The sequence below is a fragment of the Anolis sagrei genome, chromosome 3, assembly GCF_037176765.1.
Source record: "Anolis sagrei isolate rAnoSag1 chromosome 3, rAnoSag1.mat, whole genome shotgun sequence".
Taxonomy (NCBI): domain Eukaryota; kingdom Metazoa; phylum Chordata; class Lepidosauria; order Squamata; family Dactyloidae; genus Anolis; species Anolis sagrei.
This window is the reverse complement of record NC_090023.1, coordinates 76171339-76195688: the sequence shown is the minus strand read 5'-3', so window position 1 is coordinate 76195688 and position 24350 is coordinate 76171339. Positions and strand designations below refer to the sequence as shown.

At 36.6% G+C, this 24350-nt stretch overlaps 1 protein-coding gene across 1 annotated transcript in view; it reads right to left on the bottom strand.

The window, feature by feature from the left end:
• Positions 1 to 24350, bottom strand: part of TRAPPC10 (trafficking protein particle complex subunit 10) — a 50911-nt gene that overhangs the window by 20406 nt on the left and 6155 nt on the right. The window contains exons 2-9 of the mRNA XM_060770250.2: positions 14934 to 15015; positions 14256 to 14391; positions 13374 to 13570; positions 9113 to 9308; positions 7906 to 8017; positions 7432 to 7679; positions 5890 to 6036; positions 1400 to 1514 (exon numbers count right to left, since the gene is read on the bottom strand). Coding sequence (XP_060626233.2) covers positions 1400 to 1514; positions 5890 to 6036; positions 7432 to 7679; positions 7906 to 8017; positions 9113 to 9308; positions 13374 to 13570; positions 14256 to 14391; positions 14934 to 15015 — 1233 coding nt within the window. The remainder of the gene's footprint in view (positions 1 to 1399; positions 1515 to 5889; positions 6037 to 7431; positions 7680 to 7905; positions 8018 to 9112; positions 9309 to 13373; positions 13571 to 14255; positions 14392 to 14933; positions 15016 to 24350) is intronic.

The following is a 24350-nucleotide window of genomic DNA, read 5'->3' as shown; positions in this document are numbered from 1 at the left end:
CAGCCTTCCGTGGAGTACAGTTTGCACCCTTCACCCACACCAGCTGGCAAATGAAAGGGGAATATTCATTCCTGGTTGTAATCAATGAGAGCTAAACTTTAAGCACCCCAGGCAAAGGAAACAGATGTTTCTCATCCCAGCCAACAGAGATGCAGAGGAAGATCAAACCCACCATTCCTTCACGTTCTACCCTGAGCTGGTTTACCTGAAGAGTCTGAATTGACTGCATAATTACACATAATTACACTTTCCTCAAAACAGAGAGGCAATGTTGGGAAATGTATATGATTCAAATTCAAACCTTGTCATTTTCCCATTTTTTATGCCTAGCTGATGTATCAAAAATTCTGTCAATACAAAAACTTAGTTGCTAACATTTTCAGAAACATAACCCTCTCTCCTTTATTTCCAAAGAACATATTGATCATCAAGGGAGTTTTTGTTTTACAGCCAGAACAAAAGCACCACTTAAATACAAAAAGCAGTAGTGTGCAGATATAAAAAGTGGTACATTAGCACATCAAATATATAGTGAAAAAATTGAATTCCCAGCACTGAAAAGTTAGGACTGTGGCGATTAAAGCATCTTACTGCTGCAATAAGTACAATGTACTGGTATCACACCATCACCACCACCACCACCACCATTATTCCAAAATGGGGATTCAAGGTAGCTTAAGAATTGCCTGCAATGTTTAAAAATGGTTCAACTGCATGCATTTGGGAAAATATAGCAGTATAAATTCTGTTGTACTACAACAGCATTTGAATAGCAAACCATATCTAAATGTAGATTAGCATTGGCTTATATTGAACAAGCCATACAAAACATTACAGGTCATTTCAAAAGGGTATCCATATGAATCTACTACAGCCAAAGCAAAAACATCTTGTGATATCTTAAGATATTACTATAATATAACTACAACTTTTCTGAACTACCGTTCTATCGTACTGTTGACTTTCATGGCCAGATTCACTAGGTTACTGTGGGTTTTGGGGGCTTTATGGCCATGTTCCAGCAACATTCTCTCCTAACATTTTGCCTACATCTGTGTCTGGCATCTTCAGAGGTTCTGTTGGCAGTGAGGCATGTGGGGAGTATCTATACCTGTGGAATTTCCAGGATGGGAGAAAGAACCCTTGTCTGTTTAAAGCAAGTGTGAATGTTGAAATTAGCAATCTTGAATTAGCATTTGAGAATCCATGATGTTTGCAAAGTCAATCAGTGATGGTATCTGCATAGAGGTAGTCTGGCCTCTGTTGCCTGGAGGAATCCTGTTAGGAGAGAATGCTGTTGGAACATGGCCATACAGCCCGAAAAATGCACAGCTACCATTCTATTTCTGTCAAAAATGCACTTGAAAAGGTGTAATGTAACAAAACTGTATGCAAGTACCTGTTTCAGGGCGTTCAGCTCCAAGTCCTGCTAGGAGATCTACTGTTCTGTTAAGATCTTCTGAATTGGGGCCTTTTTCTGACACAAGCCCACATAAGTAACCCAGAGACTTCAACTGTAATGATGAGCAGAGAAACAAAATTTGTCATTGCATAAATTCAAATACAAACACAAAGTCTTAGGGCACCTTAAAGGCTAACAAATGATTGCACTGGCATGCTGTCACATTCTTAGCTGGACAAATATGAGAGTATTATGGGGACTTTTGTTATAATTGATAAATCTGAGCATCTGAAATTTTCAGAAAATGTGAAAAGGCTGTATCTTCTAAAATTGTATATATAGAGAGAGTAATAACTAATAACTGAACATTATGAGAAATATGAAAAAGTGTTGAAATTTATTTATTTTAAATTCTGTTAGGTTTCTCTCACTCTCCTTTATGCACAAACACACTCACAAACACTTACAGAATATTTGAAATGTGCTTGTCCTACTGAGCCAGAATATTGCTCTTATTTACATAACTCAGCATTCTGTTTTGCAAACAGTAACTGATCAGAAGTTTCAGGCTGTTTCAGTAGCACAGCATGAAGGCAAGAACTATTTTTTTTTCATTCAAGAGGTACACAGCCTTTGAAACTGGAATATGGAATAAAAAGTGGTTTGTCTGCTGATTAAACTTTTCTTGGTGTCCTCATCAGCTAGAATTCATTACAATATATCTCAACAGAGAGACAAAAGCAGTGATTTAATAAAAAGTGAAATACTCCATTAGTTGATGAAAAACATTTAATGTAAAATTATTTAAATCAAGCCTGTTACAGTTTAAAGAGGAAAAGCCATCGTTCTGTATTAAAATACTCTATTTGTTGGTGAATACATACAACTCACATTAAAAAGTAAGGTTTCAGCACCTTTAACAGCTTTTTGATAAAGCAGTTTTGGCACACACTGTTTGCTTTATTACAGTCTTACAATGCCTTGAAATTTTTCCCTGTCCACATGCCATCATTTCTGAAATGTCCCAAAAGTTAGTTGACCCATGCTACCAGATTTTCTCTTGAACTTCATATCCAAGTGCAAAAGAATTATGAAAAATGAGAAGCAAAACATAAAGACAGCATGGGGATGTTGAACAGAACAATACAGAATACAAAAATATGGAAAGCTGAACACAAAGATGGAAGACATGCTTGGATTTAAAAACAAAACCAGACTTTGGAGGGTCGCATTCGGCTCACTAGTCTTGGTTTGGAGACCCCTGCTACTTTATATTATATTATTTATTATTTATTTAGAACTTTTATTTAGAACTTTTATATACTGGTCTTCTCACCTCCGACGAGGGACTCAGGCCGGTTTACAACAGAGAAATTCATACACAATGGTTTAAAACATCACATCCTATAATACACTAATAAAACACATTAAAATACAATCATATAATTACATAAGGCCAAGTCGTCAGAATAAAATCACAATTCATCCCATCCGTCCGTGTGGTCAAGAGTTATAAAGTAGCAGGGGTCTCCAAACTAAGACTAGTGAGCCGAATGCAGCCCTCCAAAGTCATTTATGTGGCCTTCACCCTAAACTTTAGACTTAATGTTGACCTAAGTCTGAAATGACTTGAAGGCACACAACATCAACAATCCTAATTAACTTGACTATCTCGTCAGTCAAAAACAGGCCTATGCTTCCTACTGAAATACTGGTACATTCAAGTTGGTTATGTTCTTCATTTGAAATACGTTATTTCATTTCAATTTTTTGCACTACAAATAAGATAGGTGCAGTGTGCATAGGAGTTCATCTAAGGTTGGTTTTTTTTTTTCCAAACAATAGTCTTTCTCCCCAACAGTCTGAGAGACCGTGAACTGGCCCTCTGCTTAAAAGGTTTGAGGACTCCTGCTATGGAGGCCATGCAAGTGACACTATTGATAGCACTGAACTTATTGTTCTAGGTATCCATACCACAGTATAAATTAAGTGTTGGAATATTGTTGATTGCAGCATCTTTCCTTTTATTAAACTCTATTGGCACACACAGGAAAGACCAATTTTCATTCTCTGTCACATAATTCAAAGTGTCCTGTTCAATTCTATATTGGGAACCTATGGTGCAGTTCTAAGATGTAAACATTTACTGTTAAATCCAACAACAGAAGTGACATAATATATATTGGGGCTTTAAAAATGGACAACAAGATCATATAGATATCCTGTTTATTTCCAAATTGCCTTGAAAAATTAATATGCTCATAAGGAAACCAAACAAGTACACAGAGGCAGCTAACACTTTCTAAGGGAACAAATTCCAATTCATTTAAGATGAATAGACTTATTGTAGAGCTTAAGAGGAAGATGCCATGTAAGTCAAGTATCTGTTTTTAGTCCCCGGTCAGGCATAAAAGTTAAAGTGGGCTAATTAAAGAAAACAATGAAGTGCCAGTGTAAGTCACTCTAGCTCAGGGGTCCACAAACTTTTTAAACAGAGGGCCAGGTCACAGTCCCTCAAACTGTTGGAGGGCCGGATTATAATTTGGAAAAAAAAAAAGAATGAATTCCTATGCACACTGCACATATCTTATTTGTAGTGCAAAAAACACTTTATGCAATAATTAAAATGAAGAACAATTTCAACAAATATAAAATGATTAGTATTTCAATGGGAAATGTGGGTCTACTTTTGGCTGATGAGATAGGATTGTGCTTTCAAGTCGTTTCAGACTTAGGTTGACTCTGAGCGAGGGCCGGGTAAATGACCTTGGAGGGCCGCATCCGGCCCCCGGGCCTTAGTTTGAGGACCCCTGCTCTAGCTGCTATATTACAACTAGATGCCCTTCAGGGTGAACTCTTTTGGATCACAAAGTACAGCCTTTGGTCGCAAACTGAGTCTCATTTGTAACAAAGTTTCTTCAAGAGGTGTGTATTATTGTAACTGCAAATTCTGACCAGCATCAAAATACCAGGTTCTTGCAGAAGCTTTTCCAGCTCTGCTACCAAAGATCCTCTTAACCAAGTCATTAACATGGAGTTAGAACAGTGGTTCTCAACCTGTGGATCCCCAGATGTTTTGGCCTTCAAATCCAAGAAATCCTAACAGCTGATAAACTGGCTAGGATTTTTGTAGGCCGTTATACTATCATGATGTTTTACTTGGGGACTCACAGGTTGAGAACCACTGAGTTAGAAGAAACCAAACATCCAATGCCTTTGCTCTACCATTGAGCCATGGTTCTTCCTTTACAGCAGGCATGGGGAACCTTCGGCCCTCCAGGTGTGGTGGACTTCAACTCCCACAATTCCTTGAGGCTCGGCATTCGCCCCAAAGGCTTACCTTGGCCCAATGAGGTTTGTTTGGCTCTTTTTCATGGAGGACAGGCAGCAAAGGGGGAGAGACGAGCGTAACGTAGCTGTGCAGATGGCGAGGAAGGATGCGGAGCCCACAGACTGGCCTCGGAGGGAGAGAGCGGGCGGAAACCCCTGCGGGCAACGCGCCTCCTCGCCGCTTCGGCCCTTAGCAACCGCCCCGCATGGACCCCCTCCCTAGCAACGACGCCGGCTGAGTGACGAGGAGGAGGCGCGTTGCCCGCAGGGGTTTCCGCCCGCTCTCTCCCTCCGAGGCCAGTCTGTGGGCTCCGCATCCTTCCTCGCCATCTGCACAGCTACGTTACGCTCGTCTCTCCCCCTTTGCTGCCCGTCCTCCATGAAAAAGAGCCAAACAAACCTCGTTGGGCCAAGGTAAGCCTTTGGGGCGAATGTCGAGCCTCAAGGAATTGTGGGAGTTGAAGTCCACCACACCTGGAGGGCCGAAGGTTCCCGACCCCTGCTTTACAGAGTGCATTATTCTACTACACGGCAAGAATAGTGTCACACTAGCATGATGTACAGAATGTACTGAGAGGCTCTACACACACTGGAATGTACACGTGCATACAGCTATGCAAATGCAATGTTAAGCATACAAAGTGTGGGACTGTATTATGCTGAGGAACTGGACAAGCACAGCAACAATCTACAGTCACAAATGTTTACATCTGCATTCAAGCATCTTTATGGAGAAACAAATTGCCAGACAGACATATGAAAGTATAAAGATGCATTAGATGGAAATGCAAGCAGCTGAATATATCTTTTTTTTTGATACATCAATTCAATTAACAAACTTTTGCCATATAAGTCTTACCTCGATATACATTATTCCAAAAGTCACTTCACGTTAAATGACATTTTATATATTTCTTAGATGTGTATCACCCATTACCCAATACCCTCTTCCCCATTTTCCCCCCTCTGAATATATCTGATACAACAATGTTAAATGAAAAATGGGTGCACTGCCTTTCTAAATCTGTTATCTGTTTAGAAGTGGAATTTCAGCATAATATTTCATAAAGTTAACATCTAATTAATACTAGATTTTGAAAAGGCACTATTAAATTTGTCTGCTGACATTACTGTAATGCACAATATCCTTTCCTTACCTTTTCAGTGGCGTAACTCCATAGGCCAACCATGTGAGAAACATTGGCGTCCATCTGAGACCGATCACAGCAACCTTCTATTCTCTGCAAAACCTCCAAACAGCTCAAAAACACCCAACAGTCCAAAGCACCAGGAGGAACTGATACCTTAAGTGAAAAGCAATTAAGACCATGACATGTAGCTTAATATTACAATTAAAACTAATTAAGATTAAAGGCTTTTAGGAGAGTGTGCTTGCCACCCAAAGCAAGTTCTTGATATAAATTCTAGGTAACATCTAAAAGAAATATTTCTTTGCAAATTCAGAAAGATTTTACACCCTGAGAAGTTCTCTCAAGGAATAATGTATATATAAATTAGAAACTGGACACATTTTAAAAAAAGAATCTTTGTCTGTTGGCCCCCTAACTCAGAAGTGCAAGCTTTGGTCCAAGTCTATCCTTATAAACCCAGTAACTATGGGCAAACAGTAGAACATTAGCTAAAAAATAAAGTCACCAAGCAAAAGATATTTCTACAGGTTTGCTAAAGCTGCATCACAGAGGACTATGTAACCATACAGAAGAAAAAAAAATGCCCAATTTCACTTGAACTAATAATGAAGACAAGTATCATAATTGCGTTTGCTGCTTCAAATATTTAAGTTTAATGGGTTGTTTTAACTTTGTATTATATGTTTTTATTTCTATTGTAACCACCTTGGGTCTGTGCTCAGAAAAAGGCGGGATATAAATTTCTCAAACAAATAAATAAATACCCTGTAAATGCAGGGACTTAATTTCAAAAGCGAAGCTCGTCTTGTGTATGACTGAATGGTGTTTTTTGATAAGCATTTAAATTACTATTAAAGGCCAGCACAAAATCAACATCTAGCCCTCTTCAGTTTTGTGATCAGGAGGAGATCATCTATTATGCCACATTTCTGAACTTTTAAGAATTCCTCAAAAGTACAGTGAACTCTGGAAACATACTGTTCTCATCCTAAAATTTGAGCCAGAATTCGGAGAGGACAACATGCAATCCAGTGGTCTCTTTCTAAATTTCCAAAACTATGTCTGCTTTAGTCCTCTTTGATACATACTGTAATTGCTGGAAAATAAACACTAAGCAAATAGCTTTTGAAGTGATGACTTGTCTGTTTAAAGCACAACCATAACAGAACACTTAAAATTACTTTTCACAGATGAAATCTGAGCACAACAAAACATTCAATTTCTGATCCAATACCAGTAACTCAACAGGCATGCCTAACAACAGTAGTGAGTTAGGAGCCAGCTGGTGCAGGCAGAATGAAGCATTTTAGCAGTGTAACTTGAATGTCTGGTTTAAAAAAATATTGTACATGGACAATTATCACCTCTTCCTGGACACAGCAAATTTCCAAACAAATAACATTTGACCAATATCTTCCAAGGAGTGCTCAAAAGTTAGCCATGCCAACTGAATTTTAGGAGACCTCTATAATCCAGAACCAGTGATAAACAACTGGGGAAAGTAGCTTAGGTATTAGTCACTTAACTGATTAAATTACACAGACTTACTTCAAGGAGCTTTAGCTCTTGAATGCAGTTGTGGAGAAGTTCTAGTGCTCGCTGAGATACCTCCCATGGCCTCTGAAGGAAGATTAACAATGTGCATTGTCGAGAAAAGAGGTAACTGCGCAGGTCTAACAGAGTGGCTTCCTGGTTCTGAATCAGCTCTCTTTTCTCCATGTCAATTGGTTTACGAAGAATTAGCCCATTCCAGCTTCGCACTGGCTGGCAGAAAAAGGTCAGCCAATTTGCCCCATCTATGTAAAGTAAACACAAAGTTAGTACTTAACTACATATACTACAGCAAAACATAGAAGTTTTCTACTGGGGCCATTTTTTATTTAGAGACAACAAATAATTAATACGATCAAGAGAAGTTTATCTAGCCTTTGGCCTATCCTAGTTAAATTCTGTATATCTGGCAAAGGACAATGGATCTCCTCATGAAGATGCCCAAATGTACTTTTTCATTTGATTACTTACCACCAGCACCAAAGTTGACAACATACTGTGAGAACAGGGCATCCAGCTCATCATATTGCACCAGAGCATCTTCAAATTGTTGTAGCATTTCAAAGACAAAGGCCAATTCTTCCTTTTAATATATAAAAAGAAAATTATTTATTACCATTTGTGCCATCAGGCTTAGTGTAAGGATACTATGTAGTTAAAAGGACATGCAACAATTGTTGCAATGTTGATTATTTCTACTCAGGTGCTTGAGCATGGATGATGTTGTGTGTATACAAAGCACCAAAATGTGGAGGATTGAGATCATTATTACCAATAATCATCATTATCATTAAAAATCAACAGTGATACAATATGTACGTGATCTCTTCCTCCAAATCATTGCAGATTATTCTTGGGAAAGACAAGGCCATATTCCCCCAGAAAAGTCTGCTGTAAGTTACACTAATATAAAATGGGTGTACATTTGTATCTTTAGATCCCATTTCTACAGCACTCTGCCAGATATTTGACTTGATTCCAACATGCCTGCTAGTTTTGCTAAAGCTGAACACTGTAACAGGAGCTTTTGCTGATGGTTTTTGATCACCAAGGCATACACTTAGCAGCTAATTCCAACTACAGTAGATGCACTGAACCAATAGGATCAATATCAATGCTAATGTATCATTAAGCAATTGATTTGGTGAGTCTACTCTAGTCGCAACTTGCAATTGGATTCAGACCTATGATATCAAGAATTAGTTCTTAACCTACTAGTCCATTAGCAGAAACATATGGTTGTGTTCAAAATTTGTGATCTACACTTTTATGTTCTATGACAATTCACAATTTTTAGGGGCTGCTGAAGTCTTCTCTGTTTTAAAATTGGATTTGTAAAAAGGTTTTAAAAAGAGGAAAAAGGTTAAAAAGCGAGACAGCAAACATAAGGTAGGAATGTGGCCTAAGCATATACATTTACAAAAACATGTTTTCTTGAAGCTGGTGTCTATAAAATATACATTCACATAGAGCTGCTGAACCAGTAAGATCTTCTAACTGTTGGACAAAATGATAATATTTTATCTTTCCATCTCAAAGTGTAGGATTCAATAATGCTGACCACTGGTCATTAAATGCTATGTTACAGAGATATAATTTAAAACATGTGCAGTTACAAATACTTTTTTTCTAGTTTAATTTATTAAAAAGTTATATTTCCACATCCTGCTTTACCTACCTGAACCATAAAATATTCACAAAAACTCCATCCAGGTTCTGTCCTCTTCTCCCTCAAAGTTCGCATATCATCCTCAAATTTACCCAGATTTTTGGTAAAGGACATGAGAAGCAGTGTCCTGAGTTTTGTCAAAAAAGCATTCCAGGACTCTTGAGAACGAGATGAGTCTTTCAAAGGGTCAGAAAGTACCACACATCTGTAATGGGATAAATAGATTAATCAAAATGCCCAAATCAAATCAAACATTAGATTTATACTTCTTCGAAATCGACAGCAGAAAAAGCAACGTGTTAATTTCTCTTCAGAGAGGAATCACCTGTCTTTCACTTCAAGACATGGTTACAGTAGTAAAGGTTTCCATATAGACAAAAATATAAATAAAAACCACCCCATAAAATACACTGGTGTTACACAAAATAGAGAATTAAGAAGAGGATGGGTCAGAAAAGATTCCTCAGACGTCACTAGCTTAACACTGCAATTGAAGGTCAATTTATTTTTTGACTATAACATCCTTCAAACTAGCAATGTTGCTGACCTGTTCAATTGATGACAAAACTAATTTCTACTCTCATTAAGCAAGCAAGAAAGCAGGTAGAACAAAAATGGCTAAAAAGCAATACACATAATTTTACTCTGTTTATTGCTTTTGGTCATTCTTTTCTTAATTTACCATTAATGAAAGGATAGAGAAAGAGAAAATGATAAAGTGGCAAGGAATTAGTAGGAACGGTCCCTCCTTTGATTCTACCATCTGTAAGTATAGCAGCAAGGAGAAATGCTGTCAAGGGGGAAATGCAAAGCTTGCTAGAACATAAGCATTCAGGAGAGACCATGATCTCACTTCTATAACAAAGCAGAGCTGTTTGGACTTCATATTTACCAGTAGCATTTTCATCTAGATAGAAGTAAAACTAAACCTTTACAACTTGCTCTACTGGTTCCTGCACAAGAATGCATATTTTCATCTGGAGCATTCTGTGCTCAAACTAAAACAAAAAACTAAACCCAAAAACGACTGCTTATTTCAAAATATTATATTTCACCTTCCTAACACTTGTTTCCTACTAAATTATTGATTTACATGTGTTCTGTGGAGCTTTAATTTTAATATCTAACAATGTCTAAGAAGATACATCAATTTTCAGAAAGTAACCACATCACAAGTGTTACTTTTCACTGCAAACCTTGCATCTTAAAATTCAAAGGCAGCTTTCCTCCATCCAATTTCCCCTATTTTTGCACTTCGAGACACTTGTCATATCCCAGGCCTTTTTCAAGGGTCCTTCAAACTATCAGAAGAGGCATTTGGGGTACTTCAGCATGATGACAAATTCCTTTTGCATATGCATCCTTACACAACTGCATGATTGCATCAGTTGTAACTGCTCTCAAAATGGCATGTCCAAAATGATCAGGGGCAAAGACAACTCCTCAGTGAAGGAAATTTACAAACTTGGTACTACTTTAACTGAGAAAAATGTGACTAAATGTGGAAACATGACAGAAGTACAAAATTATGCATGGTGTGCAAATAGTGGATAAGAATGTGTTTTAATATTTCTCTCCTAATATAGTACAAGGATCATTCAATGAATAGTGGGAGATTTAATACAAAAAAGATGGAAGTATTTCTTCACAAAATGCATTGTTAAGGAATACTAGCCATCCCGACACGTGTTGCTGTGGCCCAGTTTGTGTATATGTGTTTTGTGTGTGTATATGTGTGTATATATGTGTGTATATATTTGTGTTTGTGTGTATGTGTGTGTGTGTGTGTTTGTGGTTTTGCCCATGTGTTGTAATGTATTTTTACTTTTTTGGCTTTTTCAGTCTCTTCCACTTTGTTTTTCAGTGTTTTTATGAGTGATAGTCAGTTGTTGGCCTGATAGGTGTCCAAATTTTGTGACAATTCGTCCAGTGGTTTTTGAGTTATGTTAATCCCACAAACGAACATTACATTTTTATTTATATAGATAATAAGACAAAATGACTTGGTTAAAAACTCTAAACAGCTTTAAAATAGGATTAGACAAAATCACTGAGGTTAAAGCTATTAGTTACAATACCTGGATATTACATCTCTCAGTACCAATCAATGGGAAAGAAGAGCAAGTGACCTGCTTGTGGGTTTTCCCTAGGTATCTGGTTGGCCAAATATATGAAAAATAAGATGAATGCATTGACCTGACCTGGGGGGCTCATATATAAAGTTATTTTATTGAGATTGTTTTCTTCAATTCTTCCAGTGCAAAAGCTTCTCAAGGTAGCATATAAGATAAAATAATGAACTGTACTACAATATGTTTTCATGTCTAGACTTTTAGAAATATTTGGATATTGGAGTTTTACAGTATTGAAGTTTTAATTTTGTTCTATAATTTACAAAACTAACAATAAATCAAATATGGTTCTATACCTATCAAAACTTTAATTTGTACAGAATTTACAAACAAAAGGACTTAGTCATCCAGGATCTCCTACACTATCTTTGTAGTTCAATCTATTAATATCTACTAAACAAAAACTGATAAAAAAATGATACAGCAATGTGCACTGTATCATTAGACATAGTTTGCCAACTCCTAAAACATAAATGCATTATGTTCAGAATCTTGCATTTAGTTTCATAAGGCTGCTTCACTTCTTTATACAGAAATGAAGACATATTAATGGAAGCTCTTCTAGCTTGCCACCTAAGAGATGACAATATCTGTTCGCATTCAAATGGTTTAGAAAGTTCATAAAATATTTAAGGAGTTTTAACATTTACTACATTAAAACAGCTATCATGTCAAACTCAGAAAAGCATTGCAGTTAAATCATTTCAACATTCAGAAACAATACAATGTAAGGCAGACAAATTCCCACAAACACAGAAAAACAAATTCCCACAAACACAAGTTGAAAATTAGTTGGAATGAAAGCCAATGTATATACATCCTACTAAATCTCAAAGTTTGAAAATGTATGTGTTTTTTAAATCAAACCTGAATTTTAATATCCTGCATTTTAGAACTGAAACACCTTTGGACATGGGATGGATATGAAGGGGACATGAAGTGGAAGAATTGCAAATACATATTGCCTCCAGTCTCTGCTGTCTGAAATGTACCTTTGGGTAGAATTAATGCAGTTTGGCACAAATTTAATTGGCATGGCTCAATGCTATGGAATCATGAGAGTCATATATTTACAGGGTATTTAGCTTTCTCTCCCAAAATAAAAGTTCCAGGATTACACAGTATTGATCCATGGCAGTTGAAGTGCTATCAAACTGCATTCCTTCAACAGTATAGACACACCCACCCATCAACATATTTTCTGTTTAGAAAATGTGTCAATGTAAAACAGGGGTGGCCAAAGTGCAGTTAATAGGTGTAATTATGTTACATTTGGGGGTCCTAGGCCCTTTAAGCATAAGAGGCTTTTTAAAAATAGGAAGTTAACAGGAACCAATTTTCCAATCTTGAAAGAACTTATGAAACTATTGTATGATTTTATCAATTTGTGTAATTTATTGGACTTCCCTCTTTACCAAGGTTATACATTTTCTTTGTCTTTCCTTTTTCATTTAACTGCTAATCACTTGCCTGTTTTTTTTAGCAAATTCAAAATGCTTTTGTTTGGTGAATTTCAATTTCTTTCCCATGTTATGTATGAATATAATTTATGCTTGCAGTCTTAACTGTTTAAACTCTTGAATTACATTTGATTGGTAAAATTTACTTCCCTTTTTAATTGTTTCTTGAATTTGATTTATCTTTCCTCGATATTGTTTCCTGACCTGTGCAACTTAGTATTTTAAACTACAATCCTCATAAACATCAAATGCCATGGCCAAAGACTATGAGAACTGTAATCCAACCTATGGACTGGAGGACACAAAATGCTAATTTTATCCATCCGGGAATATCAATTCATTCTACTGTGCAAGGTGATCCTAGGCTTAAAGCTTCTGCGTGATCACTATAAGAGAAAAGGAATTCAGGGGAACAGGAAGCACAAGTACAGCCATAACTCTGAAGCTACTTATAGCACTTAACATTCAGTAGCTCTACAAGGAAATATCTCATTTTGTGCCAAGACCCAAAGTAACTACACCCACATGAAGACACTGGAGCAAACTGCTCCCTCCCAGGACTTTTTGGCACAATAACAATCACACCTTAGAGCAGTGTTTATACTTTTAGAGAAACGACTATGGTGTGTCCGGCAGTGAGTAGTATCAATAACATTATGCAAAACAAGAAAAACTTACCTGTCACTCTGCTTGTTGCAAAAGTCATTTCTTATTTTATCTACTATAGATGTTCGTGGAAGAATATTTGTTTTGTTTTTTTTCTTGGCATCACATTCTACCACCACAATTAACCAGTCCATAGAACTGTGAACTTTCAGAACATTCTGCCACTTGGTGATATCATCCTTTACTGTAGCTTTGTAAACTTCAGTATCCTAGGGATATAAACAGGGAACCAAATTTAACTTAGAGAAACTACCTTTGTAAACTGTATTAGAGAAAAAAATAGTAAGGCAGTTAGGATTTTCATTTAGCGGATTTCAATATTAAATGGATTCTTCAAGAATTTTATTTAACAATTTCACACATTTGCACCAGTAATTGTCATTTTATCAATGGAATGAAGCAAGGGTTTGGTTGGAACAAACATAAATTAGCCTTTCATTTCTCTTCATCAACAATATTAAGAACACTGAATCATAGAGTTGGAAAAGACCACAAGAGCAATCCAGTTCAATGCCTTGCTGTGCAGAATAGAAGAACCCCCAACAGATGACCATCCAACCTCTATTTAAAAAACCTCCATAGAAGGCGACTCCGTCACATTAAAAGGTAGCAAGTTCCAATGTTTAACAGTTCTTATGGTCAGGGGATTCTTCCTAATGTTCAGCTGGAATCTAGTGTAGCAGAAAACAAGCCTGCTTCCACTTCCTTATGACAGCCTTCCAAATATTTAAACATGGCTATTATGTCCACTCTCAACCTTCTCTTCTCAAAGTTAAACATACCCAGCTCTGCAATGTAAAATCTACATGTGTAATGTAAAATCTATTGCACATTTATGATCTCCAATAATAATTATCTACCATGTCAGCAAGTTCAACATGCACCCATACTTACGCAGCATTCTGTCCAATAAATATGAAGAAAAGGAAATGTCAGAAGAGCTTTGTTTCCTTCTTTAGGTAGTAGTTCTTCTTTAAATTGTACAAAATTAGATTCTAGATGAATCATCTTAGGAGCACGTCCATAAGACCTGAGTAAAATTCAGAACACTTAAATTAGTTAATAATATAGAAGGAAACTAAAAAAAGAACAGAAAGAATATATAGCAGGTATAATGGCAAAGCTACTTAATTATAGATCTAAGTGTAACAGCACAATGTATAACAGGTTACTATGAATTTCATATAAGCTTGCTTTTCTCATGATGAAAATGACTTTACAGAACAGCTGAACAGAAGACGTGTTTGCCTAAAACTCAGGAGCAGTTTGAAAAATCATGTACCTGATTTCAAGTGATTTGAATTATTATGTTATTTTTAAACATAATGTGTAATTACAAAATGATATGCTATGCTAACAGCAACCCTTAAAATATTTAGCTGGAAGTCAGTTCGTATAGTCAAATAACAGAGAACACTCATAGGAGCAAGGCCTCTTCACTGCTCGCTATTTAAAACTGTGAGGGCTTAATACAGTATTCCTGCTTAACAGTTAAAAAGCTGCTTAAAAAGCTGATAAAACCTGTTGTTAGTCGTCTTGGGCAATAAATCTAATGAAGAAAAGTGTTACTACCTCCTCCATTCCATGGGTTCTCTTGGAAGCTGCTGGGAAAGTATGGGATACAAAGAACTGAAGAGATTCTGATCACCAGCACCTAAGAGACAATGAGAGAAAATTCTTCATATCATTTTTGTCCCATAAAAATTATTAAGTTCCAATTATTAAATATTTTGACAATATGCACCCAACTTGTTTTGTAAGAGAATCTAAAAACAGCACAAGAAATAAGGCTTGGGAGGTATTATCTCTACCAGTGAATGAAGAAGAATGTAGACTGGGAATTTGGACCGGATCACTTGCAGAGGTGACAGCCTGGAATATCCATTCAAATCTGGTTTCAAATCTGGCTATGGCGACTGGGTGGGGCAGGGAAGTGTCCCTGTTGGTTCTGCTGGATTTTTCAACAGCTATCAATACATCAATCATAGCATTATTTTGGGTCATCTCTCTGGGATGAGATTTGGGGGTATTGTTCTGCATTGGTTCCAATAGTTCTCTGAGGGGCAGATTCAGAAAGTGGTGCTGAGATTTCTGCTTGAACCCATGACCATAGGTATGTGTCATCCTTAAGATTGATACCAAGCATACCTAGCTGTAATGAATATTTTGTGGCTCTTGTGGATGAGAGATGTTTCATCGCCTGCCTTTGACCAAACTCCCAACTATGAGCATAGATATACAGGTTACAATCCCTTATTAGTTGATGATCCACTGAGTCAACTGAACTTCTATAAATGTCAGTTCATCAAATTCCAACTAATTCAGAGTATCTACTCTAGTTGGTAGTAAACACTGGATTTAAATTAAGTCTTAAGGTACATGGTAACTACTTTACATTTATTTACAGTGTCATTCAGTTAAAAACAATATGTAGATTTTGTGGCTTCTGTCACTAGTTTCCTTCTTAAGCAGTGACTAGCATACATCTTTGCTTGAGTAGCTACTGGAGAATCCTTCCTTGCCCTGGTCTCTTCAAACAAAACCATACAATCAACACAGGCAGGGTCTTGCCGCAGTAGTGAGAGATACATTTAATAAACATGGTCCAATTACTTCAAGAACAATCCAAGTGGCAGGATTATAATCAGATAAGCACCCCTTTAATTCAATGCATGAATCAAGATTTCCAAAAAACTAAGATTTACTTCAATATTTGAACTCTACTAGCAAAGTTTTAATGTTTCTCCAGTAAAAGATCTGGACAACATAATAGTAGAAAGCAATCAGCTTTGTATTATTATTATTTTTTGCAGACTGTTTAGAATTGAATAGATTTAATAATTTTCTCTTGAAGGAAATGCTGACTAAGAAACTGTCTCTTGTTCCATGTAATTATTAAGCTATTTCCTGTCAGAGCATGGGTACATGTTAACTGAAAGAAAATGAAATAAGGATCTCACTATTTCTTTAGATGCAATATTATGCCAAGGGTGGCTACTTTCATATTATTGTAATCTTTGCAATTCTCATAAGTAGTTGCAGACAATAATCTAAAAATCTGTGTTTCAGGTCTTCTATTCAAAGTCAATACACATTTCTTCACACATAATACTGCGTTCTCATTACATGTCTGATTTACTGCCATCTAAAACAGCCCATTCACAATCTAGAAACAAAGAAAATTAATATACTAATACTTATTTCCTCACTTAGTGGTAAAAGATGTACAAAAGCACACATAGACATATCCTTCATTTTTCCAAAGTCTTTGAAATTTATTTCAGCCTTGTGTCATTTTCTTCTTTGCTATCTGGCTTTTATGCTGCATTGTATTTCATTGTTTTCACTGTTGTCATTAATTTTTAATTTTGTAATTCCTAATGCAAAAGACCAGAACAAGTATTACAATGAGGTCTAAAATGTTGATTAGGAAAGTCTAAGTTTCTGAAGAAAATAACTGCAATAGTACCTTTCTAATCCTTTTGAAAGGTGAGGGAAAGAATAGAAGAATTAAATCAAAGAGGCTTTTAAACAAAACGATGAAAGAATGTACAAGGCGGTTGTGTGAATGAATGGAATGAAAGATAGGATTACAAAGTTATTTATGAGCCTGGCAGACTAGCTTTTGGAAACTAGGTCTCACCTAATTGCGACTAGTGCTAAGTAAGGATTAACAGTAGATTTCTGACCCTCTTCCACTCCTGGATATAGATGAAGCCACTGTTATGAGCTGTTTAAACAAGTCAACAAACAAGATGGAAGTGAAGCAATGATATCTGATAGTTTTTTGGAGAAAAACTGATATGCCAAAAGCTGAATTTTACAGTTATACAAATCATACAAATCATGATAGAAAATATACAAAATCCCAAATCTGTGCAAAAGTCAGTCATAGACCTGATAAATGTGTTTAGTGGCCAAAGCACTCTCTTTTAGGAGGGCGTCAAATGAAAAATGTAAAACTGTATAACTTTGCATATCAAGCAGAGTTATACTCCATGTTTAGAAAACAATCTGCTTGATTTATCGTATTTCTGTATCTAAAACGAAACTGAAGGAGAGCAAAATGCTTGCTTTCTTGTATATTCCCAATGTTCTGGATATAAGAAATAGGCAACATGAAATAATGATGCTCCACAATTATTCTGGTAAAAAGATTTCCCTAAATGAATGTGATAAATTTTGTTCTCTAGGTGTTGCTATTAAACTTCTGTGTCTGTTTTGTTGTGCGCCTGCAAGTCATTTCTAACTTAACACAACAGAATTTCCTTGGAAATATTTGTGCAGGGGGGAAGAGGGTGTCTTTATGTTAACCTGGGCTGCCTACAGTCACCAAATATGTTTCCATGGCTGAATGGGAATTCAAACTTTGTCTCCAGAGTTGTAGTTCAATATTAAAATCACTACATCACTCTTCTCAAAAACTGAAATGGTGCAGAATCTGAGTCTTTATTGTGAAGAGCAAACATAAAACAAAATCATAGGCTAACAGTATTCCAAGAGTACAAAAATAAATAAAAGATTCCCCCCAGACACTTCCAAGCCATTGAATGCAAATCAAGGTGATCAGCTGAAACATTCACAGCTAGCCCCAGCAGACAAAAGTCCTTTGTCTCACCCTGGTCATTCCACAGATATATAAACCCATTTTTCCTACTTCCAACAGACCTCACTACCTCTGAGGATGCTTGCCATAGATGCAGGCGAAACGTCAGGAGAAAATTGCCTCCAGAACATGGCCATATAGCCCGGAAAAACCTACAACAACCCACAAAAATAAATTATTTTTTGATAGATAAACGTCAAGGCCGCACTCTTTACGGTTTCGGCGGCTAAAGGAGATCTCTTGAAGCCCCAATTTCTCTCAAAAAGTAATCTTTTTGTGCTCAGAGAAAACTTTGTGCTCAGAGAAAACTACATCTCATAAGTTCCTATGAACATTCAGGCCTTGTTGCTATGTAGCAAAACCTAATTCATTGGATCAGAATAAGAAAATATTTATATTTCAATTTTTTTTACATTTAATATATTTTTATTATAAACACAGGTAGAATAATGTCAATTTCAGTAACCATTTCATAGTACAAACAGAATGTTATTCACTTAATTTTCTTAACTGCTGATTCCACATTTATCTCCCACTTGTGTCTAACAATATTACTCCCCTCTCTCCCCACCCTCTGAGAACAGCAATTTCCTTCACTCAAATATTATTTTAATTGATCAATCACAGAGAGAATATGGTTCAGTTCTTTGTATTTTCCTTCTCCTTTTACCTTATTTATAAATCTTTCCCATTCCAGATCCCACTTCTTCTTTTTCCATAGATGACAATAGTTCAATTGTATTATATTGTTTAAGTTTTTGGGGATATATATCCCTAAATGTTTTAAGTTTTTTTCACCCAGTTTTATCCCCAAGATAGTCTATATTCCTTTTAAATCTTTCCAAATAAGGTTTGTATGTAGGATTTCTGATTTTTGAATGTTAATGGCCAACCCTGATAACTTCTTAAACACATACACAAACAGGGAAATGAACATGACATATTACTGTTGATGTTCCACAGGCAACACAAGAAGCACAACAAAAAAAACCCAATAGAAAACTCTTCTAGCTTCAATTTATTTGTAAAATCTAAAACTGAATCAGCAAAAATGGAAGTCTGGGGTGTACTGGACACTATTATGCCATTAGGGGTACAAACTTGCTACATCAGCTTATGGCATATGGCATATGGTGTGGGTGTGTCTAGTGACCACCCCTCCCCCCCCCACACACACACACCGTTTTGGTTGGATACACTACAAAATGTTAACTTTGTACCAAAAATTGTTGGTACAAAGTTAACATTTTGTAGTGTATCCAAATGTCTTTTATAATTTATTCCTGTGATGTGAAACCTAACACTCAATTTAGTGATATTGAATAGTTATACTGTTGTTACATTCCAAGGTTGGAAAGCTAAACTATTCATCATATGTTGTTTCAGTCACTCATGAACAAATTATTTTATAGATATTTTATAGATATTGTCATTGCAAATATATTAAGATATATGCCCAGCCTATGGTTGCATTGTATGAATGGTACCTTCCCATCTTCTCCTCCCTGCTCTTATTAAATGCCTTCCCTTTATAACCCTGATGTTAACATTCAGTATCTGTTTGTGTGTGTGTAGAGAGAGAGAGAGAGGGAAAGAGGGAGGGAGAGTTTTTCAACTGGGTAGGTACTGTAAACTAAAAATATAGGAAAGGTGTCTCCTTTTATTAGTATCCTTGGAACACATATCTTCACAGTATCAATGTAGATAGAAGCTGATCATTCCCATAATTAAGACAATACTCCACCCTGACCATGGACAGAAGTCAAGTTATGCAAAACCTAGAGAAATAGGCTGGCTCATAACAGTTAACATGCAACTAAGAATTTCATTCCATTACAGAGGAACTGTGCCAAACAATTGGTTTCTTGCTGAAATCTGCAAAAGACGCTATAAAGTGTTTGGTCTGTCAAGAAAAACACACTTTAAAAAGAAAAGTTCTACTAGCTAGCAATGTTAGTAGTTTGTGCAAGAAACAGCATGACACATGGAAATTAGCCTGACAAATACATTTCCTTTCATAGGACAGAGTAAGTTTAGCATTCAAATCCATCATATACAGAATCAACATCCTGGGGCACTCAAGAACAATCCTTTCTGAAACTATGAGCTTATGTAATCACAAAATGAATGCTTTTCAGGCTGTAATTTTCCAACTTGTTTAATTAGGTCTGCTATTATTAGCAGAAATATTAGTCTCCGCAGCCTTAAAAGTTGATGTTTTTTCCCCACTTTTAAATAATAAACCCAACATTAATTTTATTTTTTCATAGCAATTTAAGTAATTTTAGAAATATTTCTGTGAAGAAATGCACTCGAAATGCCACAGCCAGGTGGATTTTTCAGAAAAGACCCACTTGAGACAGGAGTCATCATTACAGAAGTACTCTCAGAGAGCAGACATTATGTACTTTATTTACATCATGTTGAAGATAACATGCAGGCTATTATAGCACTTGGGCCATTAGCAAACCTGGGTTCCCACAATTTGATGATGGAACCCAGAAATGTGGGGAAAGGTTCTAAACTTGCACTCAAAATGTATTATTGATGAAGTTGCCTTCCAGTAAGGCAGGAATGGAAACTGTGTGGTCCTCCAGATATTTCTTTAATACAACTCCCAACAGCCCTGGCCAGAATAACTAATTATAAGGACTACTGGGAACTGCAGTTCAATATCTTTTGGAGGGTCACACAATTTCCTCTTCTGGGGGCATCTAGATGATGCTGGATTCTAATTTCCATTAGCCCCAGCTATCATGCTCAAAAAGTGAAACACAACAGCAGTTGTACTTCAACATGTGGAAAGACCAAGGTCCCCACCCTCACATTAGAGCCATTTTCTTGCCCTGTTCCTTTTGACCAGTTTTCAATTTATTTCGCGGAAGAAAATCAAGCTTTACTTTTCAGCATTAATTTTCCCAGGGTAGATACAAATCAATATTCAAATTAATTGTGATCTCACATGGCCTTGTGTCATTCTACTTTATATTCAAATAATAGACTCCAAGCATATGGCACAACTCACCAGGTAGCCCTAAATAGGATACCCCTACATCTATGCAATTCATTTGAGACCTTTGTATGTACTCCACCTCTTAAAGAAACAAACTTGGCAAGACCTTTTTGTGGAGTAGTACCCTGGCAGATGAACTCCCATCCCAGAGAGATACAGTTGACTCCCTTACTATTGGTCTTTAGATGTCTGGGAAAAACTATAATTTTCCACGAAAATTAATTAAGGCTATTCACAGGTTTTAGAAGGCTACTAGAAGACTACTCTATTTTATCATAATATGTATCATTGATCTATTACATTGTTAACCTACTGGTAGCATCCAGTTGGTCAGCACCAACACAGAAGCAACTCCATGTACATTTGTGGAGGAGAATCTCAAATTATTCACAATATACCCTTAAAAAGAAAAAGTAACTCTTTGTCCTCTCTAGCAAAGGCAACAACTTTGTTTCTCTTTCCTCTCTCTATATCCGTTTCCCCTGCATCACTGTCTCTTTCCAATCCCTCCCTCATATAAATTATTTCCCCAGCCAACTGTAATGTTTATATTCTAAATGGTTATATTTTGATCTTTTTGAAGACACAGGAACAAATTGTACTGTCTTTCCCTGTGGCACTAGGCTCTTCCTTTCTTCAATTTTCCCTTAACCAATAAAATGCTGATCCAAACTGAACACATGATTGCTAACTCCCTTTAGTTTAAATGTTATACTATGACTGCAAGTTAAAAATCAAAAAGCACCGGGGGAGGGGGGGTTATATTTAAGTATATAAGTATCACAGAAGTTATATAGTAACAACTGAATTAACCTGAACTATCCTTAGAGTTCACCAACAAAATTACAGTGTATCATGTCATAACTGTTTTCTTGAATTCAAAGAATGGGGTAACTTAGATACATGGAATAATTTTGGAGCAAACAGACATATAGTTGCATTCAACGTCATTAAAAGCTACAGGGCACACTATCAAACATTTATATGCAGCAGATTAATTACAATGGGTAGTTTTACTGACCAAATTATGTAAACAGTCTTAGGAGACTAGCAACACAACTCTGTCCTTGAATTATGTTGGCAAAAGAAGGTTGGTTTTGTTATACCACTACAGTGAAGCTATAACAGTCCAAGTACAGTACTATAGTACACCCGTCCCTATCCTGGTCTTCACTTCTCACACTATCCCAGCATGGCCAGGAATCTCAATTCCAGAATTAAAACCAGGGATACACCTGGACATAAAGAAAGGACCTCCAAAACCCAATCACTGCCTGTCTGACTTCCATTATCATCCTAAGGTATGCGGAAAATTCCAATAGCGACAAAATATCTCCCAACCCCTACCTAGTATATGGGAAAACTGCCAAACAGCATCCTCTTACTACAGAACAACAGCAGTGCTTTGACAAAAAGAAAATATATATTGCACAGAAAGGGGGAGGAAGGGCTGCTGTTACATCATCATCAATATACAGGCTACCCAAAAACCTTCATTTTTTAAGGCAACTAACCAAATATCACAAGCAATATTTTGAACTATTCAGATATTTCATTGTGATAACAGATAAAACTAGTATAGCAATATCAATACAAATGAGTAAAAAAATCTGGCACTAAGAATCCAGAATTTAAATTTACAATTTAAAAGGCCTGAATAAATAAAAAGTTCTTCACTTGGGACCAAAAGGCCTATATCAAAGGTATCAAGGCTGCCTGGGCGGTGTGCTAGTTCACAGTTTAGGTCAGTGGTTCTCAAACTGTGGGTCCCCAGATGTTTTGGCCTTCAACTCCCAGAAATCCTAACAGCTGGAAAGCTGCCTGGGATTTCTGGGAGTTGTAGGTTAAAACATCTGGGGACCCACAGGTTGAGAACCACCGGTTTAGGTGTTTCAACTAAGAGAGCCCTTTCCCTACTGCCCAGACACTGCATTTTATTAGGCGAGGCACTATGAGCAGAAGCTGTAGTGTGGTTTTTAAATACTGCGTGGTCGTGAAGAAAAAGGTGGTTGATGAATAATTTCAATCAATTGTGTCGGTATACATAGGAGAAGACTGTTATTTAAACATCAATCTGGGTCACAATTTATGAATCAATTTCACCACACAATTCTTCCCTATTTATAAGCAAGTAGGCAGCCATCCAAGCTTTCATGAAAACAAAGATAGTCAGCCATCCACAATTTGGGGTGCAGGAACCCCAAAAAAGTGAAAAATCATGAATTTTAAAAATGCAATTTATAATGTGATAGAACACCTCCTTGGGATTCTCTTGGTCCTTCAGAAGTTGACCACAGAACTGAATTAGATTCCTAGAGATAACACTGTAATCAAATAGGCTAATAATTAAATCCACAAAAGTCAAACTCACAAATGTGGAAGGTTGAATGTACTCAGCACCTAGTTGAACACAGTAGGGGAGAGAAGAATATACAACATTTACGAGATATAACTCCAAATGTTGGAAGTTACTCTCTAAGCCAATAGTTAGTTTAACACATTTTAAATAACATGATAAACCAAGGATTCCCAGGAGCCCACTTTTATTACTTACAAATAATATGCTGGCACATGCTGCTTGATCACTCCCACTTTGAAGCAGGAACAAACCATGGGCCTTTATTTTCAAGTGTTGGCCAAAAACACAGGTATAAGTCCCTTCCAGATTTTTTTTCTTCACAAGAAATCACAAACAAGAATCAAGATTTTAAGAGTTACTTCTCAAGTTTGTTGGAAGGGAAACATGACTTAGTCAGATGACATGCCAAGCAAACCATGGAATGAAGCACTGTAGTTTGTTTAGCCATTCCTATTCCAAATGAAGAGATTAGGCAGCAAGTACTAGCATGTTGCTCCTACCCAATAATCTTGGATTGCCATGAATCCTTGGAACTTATTGTGTTATATGAAATGGCTCAGGAAATATGTTTACTTAGGTACGGAAAGACAAGCAATACAGTGTTATTTCTACTACAGTCTAATTTGGGTTTCCTCAATTTGGTAATTGCCATTAAGATTTCAGCTTCCATCATTTCTAGCCACCAAAGCAAAAGGTTAGGAATTATGGGAGTTACAGCCTTTATATATTTTAGATTCTTTAGAAAGAAGCTAATTTTATCAAAAGATTACAATTTTTAGCCTTATACATATACCCCCCTTGAATCCTGTGCTAAGAGAAAGGTGGGATGTAAACTAAAGAAATAGCCACACAATCATCACAAGAAACTGCTACATGCAGGTAACTCAATCCCCAACCTATGTAAGCAGAGCTTATAAGAGAGCTAACTTTAATTAGCAGGGAAGTCCCTGGGTTCATGTGACTTAGCCATAGAGTGCCTACTTGGCACTGGACAAAGCATTACTACTCAGC